The sequence below is a fragment of the Silurus aristotelis genome (genome assembly GCF_946808225.1).
Source record: "Silurus aristotelis genome assembly, chromosome: 1".
Classification (NCBI taxonomy): Eukaryota; Metazoa; Chordata; class Actinopteri; order Siluriformes; family Siluridae; genus Silurus; species Silurus aristotelis.
The window spans coordinates 18,085,763-18,108,561 of record NC_139574.1 but is presented as its reverse complement, the minus strand read 5'-3'; the positions used below and the strand labels follow the sequence as shown (position 1 = coordinate 18,108,561).

Here is a 22,799-nt window from a genome sequence, read left to right as displayed (position 1 = left end):
GCCTGCTGTCTTGCTGTGATTCGGGAAGCTTTCTAATCCATTTTGTATGAAGCTGGAGGATTATGGAGCAGACGATGTTACATCCACTGCTCTGCAAAATAGACTGACACATTCCTCTTCATGCTTCCTTCCTTTCCTCTAGTACACCGAAAAAGATATGATTTGCCATTAATCTGTTAAAAGATGCACACCAGGTGTGTCAGTCCTGTGGTAATAGAGAATAAATATCTGTAAACCAGCACTACAACAAGCACTGTTGCTACTGACTGGAAAAAAAAAATTACAGTTGGAATAATGAATAGACTTGTAATCATAGAGAGAGAGGATTCTTGGGATCTGAGATAACATTGGTGAATAAACAATACAGCAATAATAATTAATAATATTATAATATTAATTGTCATTAGTAATCTGTAAAACACAACCATACATAAAAAAACTTAATCGGGCAAAGAATTGTAATAAATGTAATGCTCATACTTGGTTTAACTCTTTACTGTGTTAACTAAACTACAATCTGTGAGCTAAGTCTTGAGTTCCACCTCATAACCTATTGTTATTCATTCATTTGCATTCGGGAACATACTACCTGCTGGTTGAAGTGCACTTGATGTTCTAATGGCAGTAATCATTTAAATAAGAAACTATTGCGTTTACACGCTTTATTGTTCCCAATTAGCTGGAAATGAGGTATCACAAAGGCAACACTCTGTACAGATCACCCTGAAACCACAAGAGACTGTGTTAAAAGCATAAGGTGAATATTATCTTATTACCAAGCTATTAAAACACTGTAAACCAAATTACAAATCAGTTTACAATACACATCACAAGTGGGCGATACTAACAGCAAAAAAAAAAAATCTATATTTCCCACAACACATGCTACTCATTTTGGCTACCTCCATAAACAAGACCCAGCTCAAACTGTTATTGAACCAACACTGCATCATGTGTGTGACTGTACCACTCCATTGAGTCACACAACCGCTGAAAGAATCAGATTCTGAAGAAAGTCCTGAAATATTGCTGAACAGAGAGTTTCTCATAAAATCTGAAGAAAACTAGATGAAGTGTGATATGTATTTATGTATCAGCCACAATGATTAATTAGAATATAGCAGAAGATAAATCCTTTGTGAAATGTGTTTATTTTATACAGTTTTCTGTCCTGGTGCAAGATGCAATGCATGCATATTAACACACATTCCCAGGGGCAATTTTGTTTAGCCAGTCCACCTCCTGGCATGTTTTTAGGAGGAAATTAGAGACTCCGGAGGAAATCCACATTCTTTTAATTGTTTGAATAAAGCTTTTGGCCAAAGTGACTTACAACTGGAGAGTTAAGAGTCATGCTCAAGGATTCAGCAATGGCAACTTGGTGGTGCTGGAATTTGAACTTTCAAACTTCTGATTAACAGACCAATGTATTAATTACTGAGCCACCACTTCTCTATTTCCATGAACCGACAGTCATTTCTGTACAGACAGGACTGAACTCAAGGTCCTTGACCAGAAAGGTACCAATATGCTGTACCATTTTGTACGATTGTGCATCCCAAAAATCATAAAAAAACCAAGATAGATCACTTCATCATCCATGCACATTTGCTAGCTATTGAATTAAAGCTGCACATCACACAGACAGTACACTAGAGTCTAAGTATTGAGAACCACATGCTGAAGCACCCTTATATATTTATCAGATTGTTTAGGAAAGTTGTAAGGTGGGTCCTTCATGGATAGGACTTGCTTGTCCACCACTTCCCACAGATGCTTGATTGTATTAAGATTTAGAGAATTGGTAGGCCAATTCAATACCTTGATCTTTGTCTCATGTTCCTCAAGCCATTCCTTAACAATATTGCTGTTTGGCAGAACGCATTAGTCTGCTGAAAGACGCCACTGATATTAGGGAGTATCACAGCCTTAAAGGGTGCTGTAATACCTCCCGAAAGAAAGTCAACATAAATTCTGGGAGACGAGCAGAAAACTACACAGCGCATCTTGCTGCCTCCGTGGGCTTTTCTTTTTTTCATAGTGCATCCTGGAGCCATCTTTTCCCCAGGTAAAATAATTTAGTTGTTCTACCTATTATATATCTTGACAACTCTACTTTAAGACCATATACAAACATACTGTGTTTTTTCCCAGAAATTCCTGCAAAAGATCATCATGGTGACAAAACACTAAGTCTACAAGTCATCGAAGACAACTAAAACCTTTATAGCGTAATGCGATTGCACACACACAGTGAATGTCATGCTTCAAGCAAGTTGTTGGATCGCTTTTGAAAATTAGTTTCCATCACTACTCAAATACAGATGCCAGGTATAGATTCCATGCATAAGATGAAAACGTTAAGGAAATACAATCAATTGGATCATATCTGCTCTTACAGCACACTTAGACAGTTCATGCCTCATTCATATGTATCATTTACTACTTAAAAAAATAAAAAATAAAATAACAAATTTCCAGATGCTCATCATCTGTGTCGGAGTGTGTCCTAACAGGCTCGGGCAGCGTGTTGCATAAGAATTAAGGGCTGTGACAAACCCTAGATGACATGGTGGAAGTAAACACAAGAGCACCACGGCCTCAGGAGCCAGATCCCTTCACGTGTCCTCATCTGACCATCACAAAGTCATCAGAGTGGCTTTTATTTCAATAGAAATCTTATAAAGGGCAAAACACAATGTTTAGTAATGTATGTTTCCTAACTGGTAGCAAATCAGTGGAGTACAGAACTCTACAGGCAAAGCATGTATTCATTTAGTCAAGTGTTACTATTATTAGATACAGTAGTTCAAATACTGAGCTTGCTGAGTCTTGTAAAAAATATTAAATGCTGTGCCACGTGTGCGCTCCGTCTTCTACGCGTTTTATACTTAGGGTACCATCTGTACGATCAAGAACTAACTGGGTTTGTGTTGGGTACTCTTGTTTTTTTCCTATTCATGCAACAATGTTACGACGTCTGACTGACAGCTGAGAGATATTCCCTCAAATACAACCGAGTAGAAGAGATTTGCAAGACATTTGTGTGTTTATTTATTTATTTAGTTAGTTTTATACATCTAAAAATGAAAGCATGCCATGCATGAAGGAGAAGATCTCAGCCTTCCTCAATCCACACACAGCCTGGAGCAATTCTCACCTCCATCCTGGTCCGAAACGGGTTATGGCACACACACAGAACGTCATCACGCTTTTTATGACCTCATAGAAGGGTGCACGTGAAATTTTTCAAGCTGTGGTTTGTAGAAATCTAGTCAAAACTCAAGCTTTTCTGTCTTCTGTTCACACTCATTTATTGTACGATCCCGGTGTGTAAAACACGATGCACAAGACCTTTATAACCTGTTTAAGAGCCACAACCTGTCAGGGCAGCAAGAACCAGCAGGATCTTACATAACTACTGTGGTTTTATTTCAGCCTATGTTGTACCAGTTGTGTAATGTGTCGTGTGTATATATATATATATATATATATATATATATATATATATATATATATATATATATATATATATATATATATATATATATAAAAATAATGAAACACTTGGCATAAAAGGAAATAAAAAAGAAATAGACAGTGGATCAGCTTACCGGTGAGTGAGGGATTCAGGCGTTACGTGTCCAGTACAACATACACACACTGATGATAGACATGGTGCTGAAGGACCACCTGCCTCTGATCTGTGATATGATTTCACCTTTCTTTCTCTCTCTCTCTCTCTCTCTCTCTCTTTCGCTGAACGGGTGAGGGGGGGTGTATAGATATAGGCACTGCCAAGCAAACAGGACTGTACCATTCCACACAGGAAACTGGGTGAGAGAAAGAAAAGAGAAGAAGAAAAGGGAGGGAGAGAGGGAGCGTTCATTTAGATGGCTCAAACAATACAGAAGGCAGGGTTGCCAAGTATGCTTCCAAAATCAGCACAATACAAAGAACACTTAAAACACGAAATGTCCAACAAATACTTAAAATCCACAGACTATAAAATTCGGTATTTTATTAACTCTTGTAGCTGGCCATATTCACTATTGTATTTATTTGCAAACACACTCTTAGCAGTAATGGTTAATGTATCACGTGACAGTGGACTGAATTTATTTAGTTTTTTTGTTGTTTGTTTTTTTTTTTATGTTTAAGGTTATTATTTTGCTTTTTATGGGAGTTGTCTGTTTCATCTCTATAACCTCAATTTCAGAGAAGCCCAAACCCTTTCCAATGAAAAGTCAAACATGATTAAGGGCCATGACCAAATGTTGCATTCTACCTACTATTTATATTAACACGAAACATGCCATTTTAATCTAATTTACAATTTTATATCAGAAAAATTAGTTTTCATTCTTTTCATAAATGGCATGGCCCTAGTTTGCTCTATACCAATGTTATTTAATTTTAAGAGATGTAAATTTTTTTGTCCTTAGACAATCCCTTTTCCTATCGCTCTTTCCGCAGCACCTAAACAGAGTTACAATGCTCTATAAACAGAAACCCAGCAGTGTTCTGATTAATCTTCAGACTTTTATATTTACTCATTGAAATTTTTGATGAGTCTATTTCTTTTCTACCAGTAAAATGAAATATCTATGTAGCGTTAGAAAGTGTGAAAGTTATAATGCCACGGATGTAAAAGAATCAAAATTGTTAGTATTAAGTTTCCCAGAAGTTCTTTTTAAGGCTGTTTCTGCAACTGGTTCATTCCTGGTTTTGAGTCACAGAGTTTTTTTTATTGCCACTGTGACTTCTGGTTTGCTGATCAGGGATGTAAATATGAAGCTACATCTAGATTTTTGTTGCTGATCATTTGTATAAAATTCTTTTTGAATATAAATTCACTGAAAAGTTAAATAGTTTTTTATTTGATTAAATTGCAACAAATATAAAATAAAATCTGTCCACCCCCAAAAACTGTAACATTGTTTTTTAATGGTCTATTTACTGTATGAAAATATTACCTTTATAACATCCAAACAAACACATATAGACATATGGAGCTGATGATAAACTTCAGACCTAAAGCTGTGAAACTGTGAGGCACCAACTGTGCCTGCTTCACCACCCATCGAAAATATGAAGATTTGAAATTAGCTATTGTGGTTCACAGTTTGACACCCTGTCAACAGACAGTGGTAATCACTATCATTGTCCCTGAAGGACCGGAGGGACAAATGGTTAGGTAATAATGCTCTCAATGCTGCAGCCAGAACACAAACCACAAGTCCCAAGCCCGAGAAATTGGGGAGGGTTGCTTCAGGAAGGGAATCCAGCATAAAATTCTGTGCAGAAAACTAATAAAACATTTTTCTTAATATATTGTTACCTATTATAATTGGACCCTAATTGGGTCCAGACAGACAGACAGACAGATAGATGGATAGATACAGTATCTCACAATTCAGCAACCATTTTAGTATATAATTTATTATATCATTTAGTATATATTCTTAAAGAACAATACTATAGAAATGAGATGAGAAGTAATGACGCACAAATAATTCGTTACTGCACTTAAGTATCAGTATTTTACTTCACTATTTATTTTCAGACAACTTTTTACTTTCACTTATTAAATTTTTTTACACAAATATCTGTACTTACTACTTACATTTTCAAATCAGACTCATTACTTTAGTTTTAATCTATTTGGTGACATGATCAATATATTTTCTTTTCATTGCACACCGTTTTCAGCCCATGAACCTATTTCTTGTCATTTTTCAATCTACCGCTGGTGAATCAATTCCTGGCTCTCACACACCACAGACGTAGACTAGTTTACAAAGCTAACAATAAGCAATGCAGAAGGTAACAAGAAGTCTGGGATTACCGTGGATGAGACAGAGGGAGTCAGTGATGTAAACATGACTGAGAACAGAGACTTTCCTGATCACCTGATCATCATCATCTTTTCTCTGCTTTTCTCTGGTGGATGTTCAGACTGGATACATTTATGATGTAACAAAAACTTTTATTATTTTGTATTAATATATCAATATGATGTGAGGTCCAGTTACCAACGTAACACTAAAACAGATAGTAGTACTATTTTTATTTATTTATTATTAAAAAATTTTTACTTTTCGCACTACGACACTTTAATCACTTTAATCTCTGGACTGTTACTTTAACTCTGGACTTGCACAGCACAGTGCACTTTATACCACACCATACTGCACACGGTCACTTTAAGGACAATCACATCAACCACCTCAAATTTTTACTGTTTTACTGTTTACTGTCATAAGCATCCTTGTATATACACTTTTCTCTTTTATATATATATATATATATATATATATATATATATATATATATATATATATATATATATATATATATATATATATTATATAGTTTATACTCTTTATTTATCTGCTTTTTTTTTCTTGGATTATTTTTTCCCCGTCCTATTCCCTCATGCCGGACCATCGTAAAAAGCATTTCACTGCATGTCGTACTCTGTATATATGTGTATGTGACAAATAAATTTTGATTTGATTTGATTAGATTAGTAATGGCTACTAAGTACAAATCAGAGCCCAAACCTCTTTACTTTTTTCTGTCATTGGACAGAAATTTTCCAAGACAGGTTCCACTCGGAACAGGCCTCACAAGGATCGATCAAAGAAGTTGAGTCCTCGTGCTGTGCATCAGGTGCAAAAGCTGCTTCAAAAAAACAGATGCATGAGTGCTTCCAGTTTTGCTTTAGAGGTTGCAGAAGTGGAAGGTCTGAAAATGCACAAACATCTAAATTCATTTATTTGATTGCATATTTAATTTATATTGATTGCAAGAGACCGGACAAGATTCACAGTAAAAGTGTTATCAATTCTGTGTTTTGTATACACTCTTTTTTTTTTATACACTGTATTTTCTCTGTCTGTATACACTCTCCAACTAAAGGCTCAAAAGATTCACCTTTGACCTGTTGGTTAATGTTGATCTGATGCCGTTCACTCGCCTTCTTAGTGAAATTCAAGATTCATCAGCACAATTAATCAATTCAAATTTAATAGAAACTTATGGCTGACAGATTCTGACAACTGGTTTAACCATTTAACCAAGACTGTAGAAAGAACATTTACAGTACTTATAATCTTATACTTCAGTACTCATGTTAGTTCTCTCTCTCTCTCCAGTGTTCTGTATTGTTGAAAGATTTATGATCAAACTCTTGATGTCACCCAAATGAGGATGGGTTCCCCTTTTAAGTCTGGTTCCTCTCAGGGTTTCTTCCTCATAACATCTAAGGGAGTTTTTCCTTGCCACAGTCACCATGGCTGCTCATCAGGGATAAATGCGCACCATTCACCTTGACTGTTGATTTCTGTAAAGCTGCTTTGAGACAATGTCTGTTGTGAAAAGCGCTATAGAAATAAACTTGACTTGACCATATTGCATTTAATGACTTATGCAATGAACAGATATGTCAAGTCAAGAAGTCAAGAAGCTTTTATTGTCATTTCAACCATAAATATAGCTGATGCAGTACACAGTGAAATGAAACAATGTTCCTCCAGAACCCTGATGCTACATAAAACAACATAAAACAATAATCACAGTAACAGAAAACACAGGGCCAATGACTAGTAAGAAAAACCCTTGCCACATAAAGTGCATGTGTGCAACCTGGTGCAAACAAACAAATAGCTCCGCCATTAAACCTGTCGTAACAAAACAAAGTGAACAGTAACAGAAAAATGCAAACAGAATATTGTGCAAATTAGCAAATAGCAGCAATCAAGATAAAGTGAACGAAAAATGTTTTGAGGGGTTAAGAATATTTAGCTGAAAATAGTATAATATATTTTGATCAACATGAACATTAACATCTGATAATGTAGGAAAGAGCTGACGATTGTACACAATCGATTAAATGAATGTACAAAAGCATTAAGCAAAGCAACAACAAATATTTTTATGATGAGAACAAATGACTAAATGGCATGAAGGTTGAACAATTAGTTTTGAGAATTTTCATTTCTGATCTGAGAAACTCTCCAAAGCAACTGAGATAAACTGGATAATAATAATAATAATAAATAATAACAAAAGAACACTGGTGTAGAAGGTAGCAGGGAGCGACTTTTATTTTCTGGGTTTGTTTGTGTGCTTCATTTCTAGCAGCCTCCCCGTTCAGTGTGTGAGCGAGTCTGTAGTGAGCCTGAGGTTAGCATTGAGGTTTGAACATTTCACTGATCAAATCCCGGTTCCTGACTGAGGTCCTGCTCAATAATGGGGGCTTGTATGGCGTTATGTTCACTTGCAAGCTGCGTAAGTGGTTTATTTTTTTTAATTCTTCCTTCAGTTGTTTTTTTTTTTACTCAGGCGGAACTTGGCAGACTAGCATGGCTAACAGCTAGCTTTGTTTATCCAGTAGGCTAGCATTGAGTCTAATACTGTATACACTCAGCTAATACTGTTCATGGAACTTCTGCTCCAGCTCTGCCTGGAGACTTCAGCGTTAACTTCTGCTCTCTTAACATTCCTATTACTGCTACTGTGTGGTTATAGTGAGGCTACATATTTTTCTATTGCTTATAATGTTTATGGGTTATGTTATTGTTTCGTATTTCCTATGGAAAGCCTGTATTTCAGGTTTCAGGCATAATGTACTGTAGAGGGATTCAAATAAAAGCGTATGGAAGACAGGCTTCCTCTTGTTTATTTCGGCGACCTGGTTTAATAATTTATCGACGTTTTATTTTTAATCCACACCTTAACACATTAAATATAGATATTTAACAGAGCCCTACATTATTATTTTTTCCCCAAATGTTTTACTGAAACTGGAACACAATGGGCGGGGTTTTGATGACGTCACCCAAAAATGAAAGACTGCTTTTATACATATAACTTCCAACAAAAAAAATACTTTTATACATTAAACAACCAAGTGAAACCATTTGAATTGATAATAAATCCTAAATCTTTGTAATAGCAAAGTATTGGCACTCTGAATACATTACATTGCACCTTGGTCCACTCCTCCTCCTCGTCTGCCTGAGTGAAGAAGTTATTCATTGTAGACTTTTCATTGTTGTTCATAAGAGAAAACGCATGTTTGTTTTATTTTATTTCAATATTTACTTCTCTTTACTTCTCTAGGCATCATGTTTGTGTGGCTCTGCCCCATGTATTTTTTGTGGATGCTGTCCATCATCCAACAACTCAACAGTCACACGACTGGTCTTCTCCTTCCTCCTGTTGTTAGGCACGCTTGTGTCTATAATTATGATCCTACCTGGCATGGAGACTCAGCTTCGTAAGGTGAGAACGCCGTTCGTCATCCCATCCGTGCTTTTTTATGTTGTGATGCAACTATAACGTTATACCGTTTTTTTCTGTGATATTTATTCAGATTCCTGGGTTCTGCCAAGGTGGGAGCACTATACCTGGGCTCGAGAACCAGTTTAACTGTGACGTGATTGTGGGCTATAAATCCGTGTACCGCATGTGCTTTGCCATGGCCTGTTTCTTCTTCTTCTTCGCTGCCATCATGATTCGTGTCCGGAGCAGCAAAGATCCTCGGGCTGCCGTTCAGAATGGGTGAGTTGTAGAATTACTGCACTTGTAGTATGCTGTCTAAAGGTTATGATTGCATTGTGAAATAGTATATATTTATTTCTATTATTGTGTAGAACTGAAATCGAAATTGTCTTGCTTTTTTTTATATTTACAGATTCTGGTTCTTCAAGTTTCTAATCTTGGTGGGGATCACCGTTGGGGCCTTCTTCATCCCTGATGGAACATTTCATGATGGTATATCTATACTGGTGCTAATACTTTTTTACATTATAAGTAGACCAGGCACCAATCAACAAAACAGCTTCAGACGTTAAGTGAAATAAAACCAGAAACTTCATTTTGACAATCCGTACATAACCACATTTGTATTTATGGCATATGGCACTGATCAGTATTTGGCAGATGCTTTTATCCAGGGTAAATTATGATCATCTCATTAATACAGCTGAGAAGTTGAGGGTTGAATGTCTTCTCAAGAGCCCAGCAGTGGCAGCTTGGTGGTGCTAGGATTTGAGCTAATGATCTTCCAGTCAGTAGTCCAAACTCTTAATCACTTAGCTTCCACTTCCCTTAACTACACTGTGTATAGTATTCATCACCCTTGAACTTATACACAATTTGTTCACCTGTTAGAAGGAACATCTGCTTAAGTCTCTTGAACATGTTTTCTGTTAGTGTTGCCTTTTTATTTGGTTTTGTCTCTCTTGCTACCAAACCTTCTGATAAAAACATCCACACAACATGGTATTATCTCCTCCATATTTCATTCTTTAAATGATGAGTTCAGGCTAATGGGCTCAGGCTGGTTGGGTTCTGCTATATAACTATTGCACTGTGTATTACGTCCAAAACAAATATTTTCTTATTAGTCCAGATAAAGGCAGCCTTCATTGTGAATTTTGGCATGCACTGTATTGTGGTCTTCCCACTTCCCCACAATGCCTAGTTTAGTTGTTCTGGTTGATACAGGCTTCTTCCTTATTGCCTATGGCTCTCTTCAGCTCCTCCAGATTTACCATCTGCCTTTCAGTTGCTTCTCTGACTAATGCCCTTCGTACTTGGTTGCTGACTTTTGATACGTGGTCTCCTCTAGGTATAGATGCAATTATTCTTACTACTTTTAATAATGATACACTATATGACAATAATATGCGCTCACCTGACATTTAGTGCTTCTGCTTCATGTATTGCTTGCCTATGAATGCTGTCGCATTTAGATTTCCATTCATGGTTGGTGTGGAAGAATTCAAGTGGCCTGCACAGAATCCTGACCGCAGCACTGCTGAACACCTAGAATTAATCATTTGAACACGATGCTTCAAGATTTCATATCCAACACTAGTGCCCAATATAATAATGCCTTTTGTTGATGACTGAGAAATTCCCAAAGCCTTCCAAAATCTAGTGGAAAGTCTTCCCACATGAGTGGTAGTGGAAACGTTTAACAAGCATGTGGGTATGATGGTTATTTGTCAGCATACCCTATCTATTAGGTGTCCAGTCATGGCGCCTCTTTCCCAATAAAGTCCTGTAAAACTGTAACACAAATATGAAAGTATTAGGAGGTGGGTGTGGTCCAAATTCTTAGTCCATGTACTGGTCATATATGATGCTGCTATTGTGTGATATTGTATTTAAAAGTATATCCCCAGATTCTGTGCACAATTACAAAACAGGAAATAGCAGCATTATTTCCACAGGCAGTAATTACAGAATAGACTAATAATAATATTTATGGAATTCTGGTCAGTCATGGGGAAGTGGTATTGAATTTTGAGCGATTGGAAATTGGTTTCAGTGCGATAGGAGGTAATTATTTTTAATGAGGTTTTTGAGATTTGTGAATTGTGCTACTGGAAATGGGACAAGATGTTACTGTGTACCTCATTGTATTAGTAGTTGCTATTTCATGCGCAAATGACTCCTCCTGAGGGAAAATAAAGAAACTCAGGAGCAATATCGAGAAGTGAGAGCTGGCGTTTATTACTTGCTTGCTCCTTTTCAAATCTAAACTGCTCTGTGGTCACAACTTTTTAGTGCTTTATTTGGTAAGTTCTTGTGCATGTGGTCAGCAAATAATTTTTTGGAAACACACCGTTGAACAAGGCACAAGTGTGTAAGCATGTATTCCCAGATCCACCGATCAACAATAGTTAATCATTGTTTCTAACTAATGATCCTCAGTTCTATAATATATCGTGAACTTTGTTCTTCCCATTTGTGTGAATACAGTGTGGTTCTACTTTGGCATTGTGGGTTCCTTTATGTTCATCCTGATCCAATTAATCCTGCTGATCGACTTCGCCCATTCATGGAATGAGGTGTGGGTTAGGAATGCTGAGGAGGGCAACAGCAAAGGCTGGTATTTTGGTAAGGCTGCCAATCTATTTCCTTATGATGGCTTTTTTTTTAAGGTACACCCGTAATCTGAGAATGCGTATTTCTTTTCTTACAGGTCTCCTTTTCTTTACCATCCTGCACTACGCTCTGGCTTTTGCCGCTGTGGTGCTTTTCTATCTGTACTACACTAAACCTGACGACTGCACCGAGCACAAGGTCTTCATCAGCCTGAACCTCATCTTCTGTGTCATCGTCTCTGTGGTTTCCATTCTGCCCAAAGTGCAGGTATGACCATTGGACATTACACTTAATATCTTGCTATATTGTACTCGATAAGAAAGACTTTGATGCAGTAAGGAAAGCAGCTTTTATGTTTCTCACTGTTCAGAAAATTACTTAATACAGTGGTCCCACACAAATTTTGGACGCACCCCCGCAGCCCCTATGGTACCTTAGTGAATTTATCTAGACCAGGGGTCAACAACCTTTTTGACACCGAGAGCTACTTCTTGGGTACCGACTAATGTGAAGGGCTACCAGTTTGATACACAATTCTGAAATAACAAATTTGCTAAATTTCCCTTTAATTATGTTATTAATAATTAATGATATTCATCTATATTAGGGGTGTCAAACTCAATTGCACAGTGGGGCCAAACAGGATAAACATTTATTGAACACACTAAAACAGTTTTTTTTTTTAAACATAAATATGAATGAAAACACTGGAATATTATTCCAGAATAAATAAACTTAAACTTTAAATAAATAGCTCTCCATAAAAATATCTCCTGTCAAAATTATACAAGTTAGAAATATTACCATGCTGAACAAATCAATAAAAATTGTGCTTTTAAGTTAATGTTAAAATAACAACAAATCAAAACAATCAGATTTGTTTGCTCTCCATAAAAATATCTCCAGTCAAACACAAGACGTCTCACAGCTTCATCATGCAGCTCTTCAGAAACTCTCCCTCAGTAAATAAATGGCTGATGTGCCTCTGATTTCTCCTCTGTTTTCACACCAGCTTCACTTTGTGATTTTGCTCTGGTGAAAAACATCTGCTGAAATGTCCAATTCTTCTTTAACTCTTCTACTTTCTGTATCTTCTGCTCTGCATTCAGGTTTTTCAGATTATCCTGATGTTTTGTCTTGTAGTTCCTTCTTAGATTCAATTCCTTAATTACAGCCACATTCGCTCCACAAATAAGACACACGTGTTTACCGGCAGTGTCAGGAAACATCTACTAATAATCCCATCGGTTTTGAAAGGCTCTGTTTTCAGAATCCACTTTTCTCTTCGCCATTGTGAGGGGCTTCACAATAACTGTACAATAGGGTTAAATACATCAACAGAAGCTCTACTTAATTGACGCTGGAATGTTCCCAGGTAGTCTAGCGTTCGTTTAGGCAGCTGAATCGCTGCATTATGGGATTTGTAGTTTGTGTTATCCGCGCTTCATATCGCTGCGACATTAATAACAATAATTATAGATCTGTATAAAATCAGCTCGCGGGCCGGATAAAATTTCACGTCGGGCCGGATTTGACACTGAGTTTGACCCCCCAGATCTATGTGAAGACACTGATCATGTTAATGATTTCTCACAACAATTATCAACAATGATTTAACAAGGTAGGAAACAGCTATATTTAGAAACGGCAACTGGTGAACCCTGATCTAGACATTGTCACTTTAATACAATAATGGGCTTTAAAAAATTTTCATGAAATTTTGTTAGTGAAAACAGTTTAAAATTGTATTCGTAACGTTCCTGTAAGTTCGAACCTGCGAGTTTCGAAACGCAAATTATCGGGGGTTGACTGAATGCTGTATGTGCTTGAATTAATGTGTGTAGATGATGACCATGCAGTGGTCTTTAATGAAGATGCTTTGCCTTTGCTAATTGCAAGTTATTACTGATGTTTCAGGAAAATGTATTAATAAGGTTTGATGAGCCCCTCTGCTGTCAGTCTCTGCTATATAGAGCCTCAGGGTTCCCTGGGTCCTATTTTGTGAATCACTGATTCAGAAAATCAGATATTTCAAATAGTTTCGCTTCATTTTGTCCCACAGGATGCGTCTCCACAATCAGGTCTGCTCCAGTCATCCCTCATCAGTTTGTACACCATGTACGTTACCTGGTCTGCCATGACCAACAACCCTAGTAAGTCCTTCACAAGACCACAGTGGTTTTATTTACATTTTTTTAATTAGTTTATTTAGTCATGTTTTATATATAATATAAATATTGTAATCTTGAACTTCCTCAGGTTAAAGAGATGTGAGTATCATGCTGTCGAATAGGCTTGTGTTCCCAATGCATGTTATTGTATTGTTAGGGTATGTATGGCTTTGAGAAAAGGGCTTTAGTTTTATCTAGTTATCCCCAGTAAACATGTATATACAATTTAGTATAGATTTCCTACATGATTTATATACAATACTGTGCAAAAGCTTTATACACCTTAATTTTTTATACATAGAAATTTTGTCTGCATTGTTATGAGTTCTGCATTATTGTGACCGTTCGATTTCTGAAGATTTCTTGTCAGTAAAGAAAGCAATTCACTACTTTTTTCAAAGAAAAACATAATGAAGGCTATCAAGGATTAAAAAAAAAAAAAAAAAACACAGCAAGTGCCACAGTCTTCAGAATAAACGTTGGCACGGTTTTCATTTAGAAAAACTAACCAGTCAATATTTTCATCAAAATACACAAAGTGTACTTGGGAGTTCGAATTAATTTTTAAGGGTAAAGGGTTGATACACCAAGTATTGACTTTACTTGGTGTCTGCAGCGTTCTACTCTTTGTGCTCGATTAGTTTTATGTCAAAACGTTTAATTTCCTCATTTGTAAATGCATCTTTAATTTACAGCATTACTTTACATGTCTCCTTTTCGCACAGTACTGCACACACAAAATACATGGGAGATACATTGTGGCAAAAAAGTATTTATTCAGCCACCAATTGTGCAAGTTCTCCCACTTCAAAAGATGAGAGAGGCCTGTAATTTTCATCATTGGTACACTTCAACAAAAAAAATCCTGAAAATCACTTATTTATTTGTAAATTATGGTGAAAAATAAGTATTTGATCAATAACAAAAGTTCATTTCAATACTTTGTTATATACCCTTTTGTTGGCAATGACAGAGATCAAACGTTTTCTGTAAGTCTTCACAAGGTTTTTACACACTGTTGCTGGTAGTTTGGCCCATTCCTCCATTCAGATCTCCTCCAGAGCAGTTATGTTTTGGGGCTGTCGCTGGGCAAAACCGATTTTCAACTCCCTCCAAAGATTTTCTATTCACCATTCTTTCTCCTCCAAACATGACACGTTGAGTTTTTACCAAGAAGTTCTATTTTGGTTTCATCTGACCATATGACATTCTCCCAATCCTCTTCTGGATCATCCAAATGCTCTCTAGCAAACTTCAAACGGGCCCGGATATGTACTGGCTTAAACAGCAGGACACGTCTGGCACTGCAGGATTTGAGTCCCTGGCGGCGTAGTGTGTTACTGATGGTAGTTTTTGTTACTTTGGTCCCAGCTCTCTGCAGGTCATTCACTAGGTCCCCCCGTGTGGTTCTGGGATTTTTGCTCACCGTTCTTGTGATTATTTTGACCCCACGTGGTATGATTTTACGTGGAGCCCCAGATCGGGGGAGATTATCGGTGGTCTTGTATGTCTTCCATTTTCTAATAATTGCTCCCACAGTTGATTTCTTCACAGCAAGCTGCTTACCTATTGCAGATTCAGCCTTCCCAGCCTGGTGCAGGTCTACAATTTTGTTTCTGGTGTCCTTTGACAGCTCTTTGGTCTTGGCCATAGTGAAGTTTGGAGTCTGTTTGAGGTTGTGGACAAGTGTCTTTTATACTGATAACGAGTTCAAACAGGTGCAATACAGGTACCAAGTGGAGGACAGAGGAGCCTCTTAAAGAAGTTTCAGGTCTGTGAAAGCCAGAAATCTTGCTTTTTTGTAGGTCACCAAATACTTATTTCCACCATAATTTGCAAATAAATGATTTAAAAATCAGACACTGTGATTTTCTGTTTTTTTTTTTTTTTTTTCTCATTTTGTCTCTCATAGTTGAAGTGTACCTATGATAAAAATTACAGGACTCTCTCATCTTTTTAAGTGGGAGAACTTGCACAATTGATGGCTGACTAAATACTTTTTTTGCCCCACTGTACACTATATGGACAAAAGTTTGTGGACGCATGATCATATGATTCTTATGTGCGGTTTGAACATCCCATTCTACATTTAGTCCCCATTTCTTCTAGGAAAATGTTCCACTAGATTTTGGCATGTGCTTGTGAAGCTTTGTGCTCATTCACTCACAAAGGTGTTAGTAAAGTCAGGTATTGATTTGGGGGGTGAGGAAGCCTGGGCTGCAGTCAGTGTTCCAATTCATTGAACATATTTGTTCACTAAGGTAGAGCACAGAGTGCTATAACAGGCCACTCAAAATCTCATAGATCATATGCAATTGTGTGCCTTCAACTAGCAGTGTGATGTCAGGTGTCCCAATTCTTTTGTCCATATAGTGGATTTCATGAACGTCTATGTAGCCTTATTACAGCAATGCACTGTTTTTGTCAGGGCAACCCACCTGTAAGAACTCTCTTATAGTTCTTCCCAGTATTTTCTACTCTGAAACTGTTTATGTATATGCTTTTTAATGTCTTATACCTTGTGTTTAGTCATTTTGTGAGCGCATACAGTGAATTTAAAGCTATTTCTGTATACAATGTGTTTAAGTGGTTTCAAGTGCAAATTTTCACACTGTTTATATGTAAGTAAAGTAAATATAAAAATGCATACAGTGTTTGTTGTCTCTAAACATTTATTTGTGTGAATTTCTTTTAGATCGGTATTGTAATCCTAGCCTGCTGAGCCTGGTGTCCAATATAAACGTCAGCACTACGCAGCCTACACCAACCAGTGCCCCTGGTATCGTGCAGTGGTGGGACGCCCAGGGCATAGTGGGGCTTGTTATTTTCCTCTTTTGCACTTTTTATGCCAGGTACAACATGAAAAAAATACTAATGATAAATGAATGTCATGTTTCCACTTCAGTCTGTATATTATGAGTAGCTCTTACCCAGATAATATGGCTCTTTAAATTGGCTCCCAGTGTTTATGTTGACTATAAAATTGTATCAGCTGACTAGTAGTTCAAAAAAGGTAATCATGTGTTCATTGTTAAAGCAACTGATTTGGTAACTTGGAATTCTTGTAGCATTTTATTAGTGTAGTGAAATGTATTTTTAAACCAGGCAAAGTTCCGTAATTTCCGGACTATTAAGCGCACCCAAATATAAGCCGCACCCACTGAATTTTACAAACATTTTCATTTTGAACATAAATACGCCGCACCTGTCTATAAGCCGCAGGTGTCTACATTGAAACTAATGAACTTTACACAGGCTTTAATGAAAGACTCTCTGTTACATGGCTTGTATCTAAACAGTAGCCTACCAAGAAAGTCATTATTCACTGTCTTCCTCCTTCCTTTCACAACAATTTCTCTCGAGAGTTTTTCTTTTGGCATCGTCGTGCGTTTAAAAATCACCATCGGTGAATCTTTTCTCCCGATGCCGTGCAGCTAAGAACACAGGTGAAGTGCGTTTTTTCACGCCCGGTTGTTTTCAGCGTGACGAATGATTCGCTTTCCTGTTGACAGTCCGAGTGAGCGGCAGGTCAAACGTCAGAGAAACATCATCCATATTTATGATGTTGTGTGGCCCGATTCAGTGGGAACACATCTGATTTAATATAAAGAGTTTCATTGGTTCACCTGAACCTGTTCGGCAATTTCATTGGTCTAATGTTATGGGGCTCAGTTTTTTTGGATTGAAGTTTGTAAAACCGGGAAAAACCCCGGATAAAATCCATAAATTAGCCGCTTCATTGTTTAAGCCGCGGGGTTCAAAGCGTGGGAAAAAAGTAGCGGCTTATAGTCCGGAAAATACGGTATGTGTGCAGGTTTCAGTTAACAGCTATAACCAAATTATAGAAGTGCAGTGTGGAAGCTTGAGGCTGATAACCGCCTGAGAATCGCAATATGTTTTTCAGTTTTTATATAATTCAAAGACTAACTAACATTGTAAGTGTGGTGGAGAAAATGATATAAATAGATCCCTATGCATATGTCTCCACTACAAAGTTATCCTATTCCATTAATGCGAATGGGCAGGACTCCTAGCAAAGTTTTACACAGTGTACAAGGGACTGTTGAATTGACTTTATCTGTGTTCTTTGCTGGCTGTCTACATTACCATTTTTTTATACCTCTGTGACTAGTGGACAGCTCCCCAAGTCTCCAAGAAAATGCGTTAGTCAGCAGATCAGCTAGTCTATTCAACCCCTAATTCGGTGTAAAATAAGAGATGCTCGAGTGCTGTTGTCAACAATTTCCTGACCAAGCACTGTTCCTGTCTGTTCATAGCATCCGCTCGTCCAGCAACGCTCAGGTGAACAAGCTGATGCAAACGGAGGAGGGTCACGACTCGGCTGTGGAGGGAACGGTGGGAGACGACGGCCTGCGGCGAGTGGTGGATAACGAGGAGGACGGAGTCACCTATAGTTACTCGTTCTTTCACTTTCACCTCTTCCTGGCCTCACTGTACATCATGATGACTCTCACCAACTGGTATAAGTAAGTGGGTTTATTGTATATATTATATTGGGACAGGGTATAAAGTAGGTTTTTGTTATTTGTATTTAATTGGGTTGATGAAAATGGCTTCATTTTTTGTATCAAAATATTTTAGTGTTTTGTAGTTTTAAAATAGCATCGTTTTTATGACATAAAAATGCAGCCTCTGATGGGTGGCTACTCAGTACTTTGCGCAGACTTGTTGAGATCAGAACAGAAAATGGATCCATATGGAAGAAGGTGGTGAAGGTAATAAACATGCAGCCTGTCAGCTTTTTATATAGGTGTCTAGTGACTGATAAATAAATATTTGATTGCTGAATATTGTACCCTCATTGAAGTAGCTGTATAGAAGGATCACGATTTTGCATGCCATTGCCTGAATGACTGCCTGCCATAATATATTATATTTGACTAACAATCAAATGATTAATTAGTTAGAACTGGGTGCTTTGAATACCGGTGCCATCAGTTGTCTTCTTATGACTGACTTGTCATTGAGTCCGTGTTGCTGATGCAAAGTAGCCCTTCGTCACCAAACACCAAGAAACTGAATTAGGATGCAATTATGAGTCAATCGCAAACTGTTAAACATTAAACTGTTGGTTACTTTAAAACTAAACTTCATCTGGGAGATCACGGGGATATTGTATGTGAATATTCGATCTGTTAACTTGTTGCATATGTCAGATTTATTTCCTGAGAAAAGCTGTTGCTATCAAACATTGTTTACTTAATCAATTGAGTCGGTGTAATGGTGAAGGGACACAGTAAATCAAACAGGTCAATTGATAGAAGGTTTGTGAAGAAATTTCATGCTCCTTTGTAAAAGTATTTTTTTAGTATTTTTTATATACAGTAATACACCAGTTTATTTTGATACATGGTGTATCTGCTGTATTTTGCAGTTTGTTTTGGTACTTGTAAAGTTAAGGTATTTGGTATTTTCTTTTAAAAGACATGTTGATGTTTATTTGTTCAATGTTACATGTATTGGGGTAGGACTCCAAGGTGATCCTTCTTCTGTAATGTCTAGTTGGATGAAGTGAAGGTGTTTAGGAACAACTTGAATTATTGGGAAATTCCCTGGTGTTTGATGTTTGTGCAGCTGCGTGTGCTGTAAATGAAATGATGTCATGATACATAGTCACGTGATTAGTTAGTCATCTTTCCACTGAAGAAAACAATTTCCATGAATGGAACCCTTGGAAATCTGGTTTGGAAATGAAACAATAAGGCTACAGTTCCTGTCGGGTGTGTCTTGATTGACTCCTTGACCAAATACTCAAACCTGTTACCATGAAAATGTTGTTTATACCTAGATTTCAGATAAAAGTCCTGGCTCTCATTACTCAGTGAATCTCCAAAGGCAAAGAACAGCTTTATATGCTGCCCTTAGGAAGTGCTTTCATAAACATTGCCACCTGCTGATTCTCGTCTAATTTCTTGGTTTGGCTGAATATCTGGCAAACTTGATCTAAAATTAGTGTTTGGACTGGTATTATGAACAGGGTTGAATGTATCATTACAGCATTAGGTATTGTAAACAAGCTATTGACTTTGGGGCAGGAGTTGATTTCGAACAAGCTAGTTGTAAACCGTTTTACATTGAAAAAAGAGAATACAATTTCTGAGACATTGGGATAGAGAACAGACGATGCTCTTTGTTTACTATGTTGGAGTAATAAGTGTTAGTGTACAGTCTTTTCTTTGATGTGTGGCTTGAGCCCACACAATTCTAAATAAAGTTTCCTGTGTGTAGAAAATGAAAGGCATGAAAATTTTCATGTACATGTTAGAACACTCATATATATATACTTTTGAATACATGTTCAATGTTCCTGTGGATGAAAGAAAAAACAAGTGTTCTCTGTTCGAGATGCAGATGGGTTTCGCTTTTGACAAGTGTTAAAGTTCTGACGTGTGAATTGGAGGGAAACAGTTGTTGAATCAAGATAAAATGATTTCTTTTGCTGGAAATGAGTAATCATGATGGCACTAAGGAATCATATTTATGGTTGAATTAAAAATACCTGAAAGGTATTTATTTATTTTCTCCTCAAGGTAACTGGACAGCATTAAAGCTGCCCCATGTTTAAGGAGCTAAATGTTTTCCTGATTTAGGAGCAAAGTACAATTGCCATACGGCTTCTATTCGTTCAGTGTGTTATCATTCATGCTGGGTTTTTTTCCTCTTCTCGCAGACCTGACACTACCACCCAGGCCATGCAGAGCAGCATACCGGCAGTGTGGGTGAAGATCTGCTCCAGCTGGTTGGGACTGGTTCTCTACCTTTGGACGCTTTTGGCCCCAGTCGTCCTCACCGACCGAGATTTTAGCTGAGCCGTCTTTCTTCCTTAAATGGGCATATGTGAGGATGTATAGAAGTGTCGAGTGTGCTACTTCTCTTCTTATTGTTGTGGCGTTGTATACACAAAAATGTATTATATGTATTAATCTACTCTAACTCGTTAATTTCAAATTCTTGGTGCATTTTCTGAAGTGTTTTTTCTCCTTGTATCTTTAAATACTTGCTACTTGTATTTTTAAAGGGACAACAGTTTAAACACCCTCCTAAGCTGAAGGTGACGGTGCGGTACTATTCAACAGTTTATTTTAGCGATCCAACCACAAATCTGAGTCTGCGTGATATTGCTGCTACAAATCTTCTCTACCTAAAGTCCACTGAATCCACTACTTATTTATTTTTTAAACTGGAGGTTTATTTCAATGTCGGGGGTTGAATATTTCCGATTATTCAGGCACTTTGTCCTCAAGCAATTTCAGCATGGATGGGAGCATGTGATACCGGACTTGCTGATGGCTCATGGGGCTGTCAGAAGGGGTTGTTTATTTCCGGCCCTTACTGGAGCCTCATGTGTGGGAGAGATAAGCATACCCTGCTGCACATGCTGCATCACACTTGCTCCAAGCTGCAATATTAAACACTGATCTCTATTGCAAACATGGTGATGGTGCTTTTTCACCCCGTTTTGCTTCACTGCTGCAGCATAAACTGTGCCCTGTATCGCGTCAGGCAATAACTCGAAACGTCATTTCAGTGCTGGTTAGGGCTTCTCTCTAGTGGACTTAGTGGTAAAGTCATTAACATTTCTAAAGGAAAAACTATATAAACCTATGCATGCACTAAAATATCACTTCTAAATCCAAGGTTTTATTGATTTGCAACTGAACATGATATTCTGATATTTCAATCACTCAATCATTTTTTTTATATTGTGAAGTGGGCGTGTGATATCCTTTTTGTTATCGAAACATTTGCTGTTCAATTTGTAAATTTTTTTTTTTTTTTCTTTTATCATTACTGATTGAAAATCCTTCTTATTTTAATTTATTTTGCACTGTATGTATGCTGTGTGTGTTTCCCCCCAAGTACATGTTGATGGTTGAAAGTGATTTCACGTTTTATTTTTAAATATTATAGATTTTCAATATGTTGTTCAGTAATATATGGGGTTTTGTGATTATTCAGTGAAGTATTCCGTCAACTCGGTTAAACTTTGGAGTGTTCTGGGTGTATTTCTATACATGAATATTGTAAACGGTGAGATGTTTTACTTGCATTTAGAACTGTCCTTAAGGTCACATTGGACCAATTTGAAATGGTTAAATATATATATAGTGTGCGCGTGTGTGCGTGTGTGCGTGTGTGCGTGTATGTAAATACATCCCAGAAAAAAAAAAAATTACCAAGCATTCTGTTGCACGTATGGTATTGATTTAAAAGCAGCCTGAAAGGTTTTCTGTGGTGTCGAAACACTAAAAGTGCCTTAATTGATAACCTGGCTTATCAACAACGTCCAGGCCTGGACACAGACCTGAAGACACAAGTGCCTTTCTTGATTTATAGCATCCAAAAGGAGCTGTTTTGGCATTGCACAATGTTCAAGCATAGTGATTTATTGTAGTTTGATCTGCATGTGGCAATTCTAAACACTTCAATAAAAATCAACTCTACACATAATAGATGCGTTTTTCATCGTTCTTTATATGCCATATATGTAGAAGTTATCTTACATAACATCTATTGGGAGAGATGAAGGTTATTGTGTCCACTAGGTGGAACTGAGGTACTGCTTATACCTGTTAAGATGATGTAATTTCACAAAATATTCATGATTTAGAGAAGCCAATTTAGAGTTAAAATGCTTAGTTTGCTAAGCATCATTCATCTTTATAATCAAACAATTAAGTTTAAAGTCATTTATTTTTC

At 37.2% G+C, this 22,799-nt stretch overlaps 1 protein-coding gene across 1 annotated transcript; it reads left to right on the top strand.

Annotated features, from left to right (window-relative positions):
- Positions 1-8,109: 8,109 nt before the first annotated feature.
- serinc2l (serine incorporator 2, like) lies at positions 8,110-22,550 on the top strand. The gene is made up of 10 exons (XM_083547244.1): positions 8,110-8,295; positions 9,130-9,291; positions 9,383-9,570; positions 9,704-9,783; positions 11,782-11,919; positions 12,005-12,174; positions 13,970-14,060; positions 16,774-16,930; positions 18,356-18,565; positions 20,770-22,550. The coding sequence occupies exons 1-10, from the start codon at positions 8,257-8,259 to the stop codon at positions 20,906-20,908; spliced, it is 1,374 nt and encodes a 457-aa protein (XP_083403370.1). The 5' UTR covers positions 8,110-8,256; the 3' UTR covers positions 20,909-22,550.
- Positions 22,551-22,799: the final 249 nt, after the last annotated feature.

Excerpts from the sequence above, each read along its gene's own strand:
- serinc2l (XM_083547244.1), top strand. The coding sequence starts at position 8,257 with ATGGGGGCTTGTATGGCGTTATGTTCACTTGCAAGCTGC. Across the intron at positions 9,571-9,703 it reads CGGGCTGCCGTTCAGAATGG|ATTCTGGTTCTTCAAGTTTC; the intron begins GTGAGTTGTAGA and ends TTATATTTACAG. Across the intron at positions 16,931-18,355 it reads TTTTGCACTTTTTATGCCAG|CATCCGCTCGTCCAGCAACG; the intron begins GTACAACATGAA and ends GTCTGTTCATAG.